This window comes from Oryctolagus cuniculus, chromosome 17, assembly GCF_964237555.1.
Source record: "Oryctolagus cuniculus chromosome 17, mOryCun1.1, whole genome shotgun sequence".
NCBI classification, from domain to species: Eukaryota; Metazoa; Chordata; class Mammalia; order Lagomorpha; family Leporidae; genus Oryctolagus; species Oryctolagus cuniculus.
The window spans coordinates 38,935,958-38,941,957 of NC_091448.1; the positions used below are offsets into that span (position 1 = coordinate 38,935,958).

General features: G+C 42.5%; 1 protein-coding gene across 14 annotated transcripts in view; it reads right to left on the reverse strand.

Moving 5' to 3' along the window:
• AP2B1 (adaptor related protein complex 2 subunit beta 1) overlaps positions 1-6,000 on the reverse strand; it is a 153,867-nt gene that overhangs the window by 55,650 nt on the left and 92,217 nt on the right. For all 14 annotated transcript variants that reach the window (XM_002719241.5, XM_008271129.4, XM_070061057.1 and 11 more), the window contains one exon: positions 3,196-3,341. In XM_002719241.5, the coding sequence (XP_002719287.1) occupies positions 3,196-3,341 (146 nt within the window). The remainder of the gene's footprint in view (positions 1-3,195; positions 3,342-6,000) is intronic.

The window sequence follows — 6,000 nt, forward strand, 5'->3', positions numbered from 1 at the left end:
ATGAAGTAAGTGTGTAAGCACACACTAATGTAGCCTCCCACTATTTTGCAAGCCTTGAGTCTATTTCTATGGCATGCTTGATTACACACTGCTGGCCCCACATCTTGTTCTAGTACCATGTAGTTAGGCCTACGATGGTTGTGTTAGTACTGAACATGCACATACTTTTTTCCCCTTTGTCATTATTCCCTAAATAATACAGTATAACAACTACTTGTATATCATTTATCTAGAGATGATTTAAAGTATACAGGAAGATGTTTCATGAAAATATATAATTTTATTTTTCATTAAATATTTATTTATGTGAAAGGCAGGTATGGGGGGCAGGGAGAGATATCTTCCATTAGCTGGTTCCCTCCCCAAATGGCCACAACAGATGGGACTGGGCCAGGCCAGAGCCAGGAGCCAGGAGCTTCTTCTGGGCCTCCCATGTGTGTAGCAGGGGCTGAGCATACTCAGATTTTGCTATCCTCAAGGTATCTTGGAACCAATCCCTCTCAGATCCCAAAGGATAACTATAATATTGAGTTGGGTAATAGGGGAAGGGAAAGAAGATATAAGTTATAGAAGAAAACTATAGACCACTGGGGCTGGTATCCTCCTATGATGAGAGTATCCCATATGAGCACTGGTATGAGCTGCAGCTGCTCCATTCGGATCCAGCTCTTAGCTAATACACCTGGGAAAGCAGCAGAAGCTGGCCTGATCACTTGGGGCCTTGCCACCCACATGGGAGACCCAGATGGAGTTCTGGGATCCTAGTTTTGGCCTGGTCCAGTCTGGCCAATGCTGCCATTTGAGGATTGAGCTAACAAATGGAAGATCTGTGTCTCCTTCTCTATAACTCTGCATTTCAAATAAATAAATAAATCTTTAAAAAAGGACTATTTACAGAAAGGATTAATGTTATTTTATAAAATAGCATCATTATCAGAACAAAATATAAACCTTTCTTAAAAAAAAAAGATAAAGGCAGACAGTGATAATTGCAGCCATGTAGAATTTGTCACAACAGATCAGATTCCCCCAATAACTTGACCTATTTCTTTTCTTTCTTTTTTTTTAAAAAATTTTTAATTAGCTTTTGCCTTTAACAGAGCCAGCTCGCCTTAAATGGCTGGACATATAACTGGTCAGAAAGAAATATAGACTTTCTAGATATTTAAATGCCTTCTAAAGTGCCAAATTTTCAAATTCAAGTGACAAGGTTTTCCAAATGATTAGACGTAAGTCAGATAGTCACTGATGCAAATTATCATTAACAAAGTCTTACTAAATCTGCTTTAAGGGTCCAATTACTACTTTGTTATAAGCAAGGCTATTCTATATTCACAAATGGATGGACCTTCCTTTAGTCTAGCAGAGAGTTTCCTGAACCATAAAATTTAATAAAAACTACTGATATTTCAGAAAGACAGCAACATTTTACTTCTTAATGCTCTCTTCCTTATTAAGGCTGAAAATTTACAGCTAAAAGCAGACTGTCAGCCTATATGTGACTGGTTAACATGTATATTTGTCTTCCATATTTCTGACACCAAGCAAAGTATGTTAATCATTTTTCCTCACCAAAACACAAACTTTAGATGGTTTTTAAAAAAATTAATTTATTTGAAAGTCAGAGTTACAAAGAGAGATGGAGAGTCAGAGACAGAGAGATCTTCCGTACACTGGTTCACTACCCAATTAGCTGCAACAGCCTGGTCTGGGCCCAGCTGAAGCCAGGAGACAGGAGTTTCCTCCAGGTCTCCCATGTGGGTACAGGGGCCGAGGCACTTGGGCCATCTTCTGCTGCTTTTCCCAGGCCATTTGCAAGGAGCTGGATTGGAAATGGAGCAGCTGGGACTAAAGCTGGCACTCACATGGGATGCTGACACTGCAGGTGACGGCTTTACCCACTACACCACAACACTGGGCCTCTAGACAGGGGTTTTATTTGGTTCACTACTCTTCTAGTCCCAATAACTAGAAACATCTGAAACAAAAAACAATTATTTGCTGAATAAATAAATGGATTTCAGTTGAGTTTATTAAAACTATTCTAGGAGGGAGTGTTTGGCTTAGCAGTTTAGATTCCAGTTAGCATACCTGCATCCCATACTGAGTACCTGGGTTTGATTCCTGACTCTGGATTCTGATTCCAGCTTCCCACTAATGCAGACCCCGGGAGGCAGCAGTGCTAAAATAATCGTGTTCCTAATACCCATAATGGGAGATCTGGATTTCTGCTCCAAGCCCTCCACTGAATGCATTTTTTAAAAAAAGCTTACTTGAGGCTGGCGCCATGGCTCACTTGGCTAATCCTCCGCCTGCAGCGCCGGCACCCCAGGTTCTAGTCCCGGTTGGGATACCAGATTCTGTCCTGGATGCTCCTCTTTCAGTCCAGCTCTCTGCTGTGGCCTGGGAAGGCAGTGGAGGATGGCCCAAGTGCTCGTGCCCTGCACCCACATGGGAGACTAGGAGGAAGCACCTGGCTCCTGGCTTCGGATCGGCGCAGCACGCCAGCCGTAGCAGCCATTTGTGGGGGTGAACCAATGGAAAGGAAAAAAAAAAAAAGGCTTACTTGAAAGGCAAAGTGACATAGACAAAGAGGGGAGGGTGAGGGGGAGATATACAAAGTTAAGAGATTTTCCAGCTGATTTACTCTCCAAATGCCTACAACAGCTGGGGCTGCACCTAGCTGAAGCCATTCAGAAACTCCATTGGGGTCTCCCTTGTGGGTGGCAGGGACCTAAGTACTTCAGTCATTGCTGTATCCAAGGTGCAACAGTAACAAGCTGGATCAGAAACAGAATAGCTGGGACTGGAACCAGCATTTGGATATGGGATGTGGATGTCCCTGCTGCACCACAATGCCCACCTCTCATTGTGGATACGTGAGGAGTGAACCAGTGGATGGGAGCCCCTCTCTGTCTCTCTGCTTCTCAAATAAAATTCTAGTTCAGGACTCTTAAGAAGATAGTAAGTTCTGTTTTCATTCCTTTCATAGGAGAGTTTCTCCTCCCAAAATCCCATAGGACTTCAGAGTTGAGGATGACAACTGAGTGTAGACTTGCAGCAGCCAGGGCTCCCTATATATATCTAGCATCTCCCAACATGTGAGTTTTTGTGCACTACTAAATGGAACATTCTCTTAATAGACACAAGGTATATGGTGGTTTCAACATCAAGCTAAGGACTCAGATCTCTTACCTATTCTTGTTAAACTGGATTGCAAAGTCTGTCATATGCTGCAGAGCTTTATTGGTGAAGTTCATTTCCATATAGATGTGCCCTTGGCGGTGAGTAAATGTTCCTGAAATCTCCAACCCTTTAGCCTTTACTGCAGGTAGCCAGACCTGAAAGACAGTATTGAAACCCAGAAGAACCAGGTAAGACCTAAAGATAAAAAATTAAGATTCTTACTTCCTCAGCAGTTATGGTAATCTCTCTCTGCATGTATCAACTCAATGCCAAAGGCTGTGGATGAAGTTGTATTTGCTAAATTTTGAGATCATTTTCAGTTACGTAAGAACAAAAAAAACCCTCTATGGGTAACCCTGGCTTAGGTTCAACTCTGTCACTTTACTGCTTTTGAGTACTGCTACCAAAAATAAATGGAAGAAAAAGAAATTCCAATAAGTATAATGTGTTTTTACTTTAGTTTTAGTAGAAAGTTTAAAGGGAAGAAACTGATTCATTTAATGAAAACAGCAGTCCTGTGATCTTTAAAGATTTTCATCATGACCAAAGCCATTACTAGTAACCTCTTTAAGGGCAAGGCTCATGTCTCTGACTCTTGCTACAGTTTCTAGTAAATATTCAAGTGCTGCTCAAATAATCTAATGCCTAGTCTCTCTAATTGATTCATTACCCATCCCTCACCTCAGACACATGACCTTTCTGGCCTGTACAGTTTTAAAAATGCCAACAGATTTTAAAAGTCATTAAATTCATAAGTAATCCTGACCATGTAACACAGGATACCCAAGAGTCTGTGGATGGTGAACAATCATATACTCAGCCACACTTTAAAAAAAGGGGGGGGGGAGAAAAATCAAACAATCACAAAATGCTCTTTTGGGGTCCAGTGTCATGTTGTAGAGTAGGTTAAGCCACTGCCTGCAATGGCAACATCCCATATGGGCACTGATTCAAGTCTCGGCTGTTCCACTTCCAGTCCAACATCCTGTTAATGGCATGGGAAAAGAGAAGATAGCCCAAGTGCTTGGGCTCCTGCCATCCATGTGGGAGACCTAGAAGAAGCTCCTAGCTCCTGGCTCTGGCCTGGCCCAGCACTGACTATTGAGGCCATTTGGGGAGTGAACTAGTGGACAGAAGAATCTGGCCCCTCTAACTCTCACTTTCAAAGATATAAATAAATTTTAAGATACTTTTTTCTTTTGAAAGAACATATGAGAAAGTTAATAGTGGCTATATAGGGAGAAGTGGGAGCAGGGGACAATTTAATTTCTCATAATATTTTTTTTTTTTTAATTTCACCCCTTTATTTAGCAATATTTTCTAGAACTCAGCAACTCTAGCAAGTGAGATTACATCTACATTACCTGTGAGAGCTTGTGCTCTTCTTTTTTTTAAATTTTTTTTTGGACAGGCAGAGTGGACAGTGACAGAGACACAGAGGAAGGTCTTCCTTTGCCGTTGGTTCACCCTCCAATGGCTGCCGCGGCCAGCACGCTGCAGCCGGCGCACCGCGCTGATCCAATGGCAGGAGCCAGGTGCTTCTCCTGGTCTCCCATGGGGTGCAGGGCCCAAGCACTTGGGCCATCCTCCACTGCCTTCCCTGGCCACAGTAGAGAGCTGGCCTGGAAGAGGGGCAACTGGGACAGCATCCAGCGCCCTGACCAGGACTAGAACCCGGTGTGCCGGCACCACAAGGCGGAGGATTAGCCTGTTGAGCCACGGTGCCGGCCTCATATATTTCTATATTACTTAAATTGGTCATCTGTTTGTATTACTTTTATGTTCGTAAATGAGCACATCAGATAATCTGTTAATGAATGACCTAAAGTGTGTGTAATAATATTTGACACAGTAAAACCTACACAAGGTACTGAGTTGTACCAATACATTATGGCTTAATTTTGAATCATATTTTTGGTTATCCTTTGCAATGGATAATCTGCTTTACAGAGTTATGACTCTTGGAATAGACAACTGCTTTACAGCAGGAATTCTACACAAGCAGTCAGAAGAAAACATACAGAATTCAGAAAGCAACCAGGCATGTGGTCTTCAGAAAGGCAAGAGTATATTAAGTGAAGCCCAGCCTAGCTGGATGGAACTGTTCCCAAGGGCTTACGTGAGATTCATTTGCATGGAGTTTCCCTTTTTGAATTTTTTGTTTTTAAAGAGTTATTTATTTACTTGAGAGGCAGAAAGTTAAAGACAGAGAAAGGGAGAGACCGAGAGAGGTCTTTCATCTGCTGGTTCACTCCCCAAATGGCTGCAATGGCTGGAGGTAGGCCAATCCGAAGCCTGGAGCCAGGAGCCTCCTCAGGGTCTTACAAGTGGGTGCAAGGGTCAAGCACTAGGGCCATCTTCTAATGCTTTCCCAGTAAAATTAGGAGGCAAATTTTCCCAAACTAGGAGGGAGATAGATCAGAAGTAGAGCAGCTGGCAATCAAACCAGCACCCATATGGGATGGCAGCGCAGCAGGTGGAGGCTTAACCTACCATGCCACAGCACCAGCCCCCGCCCCCTTTTGAATTTTCATCTCAGCAACATCAAGCAAGGCTGAGACTGGAAGAACCCTAACAACATGAACCAAAATCAGAACTCTGACAGGTACACTAAAATACTGAAAACCAAACTGGAGCAATGTACTCTAGAATCCATATTTAATACCAGTGGAAAAAGAGGAATGGAAGGAATGAGAAGTAAAAATGTGAATTTTTCTCTATTGTATTCTGTCCCCAATCTGGGTACACTGTACACCAGATTCTCACTAGATTGACTGCAATGTTGACAATCTAGACAATACTTCTAAACATGAG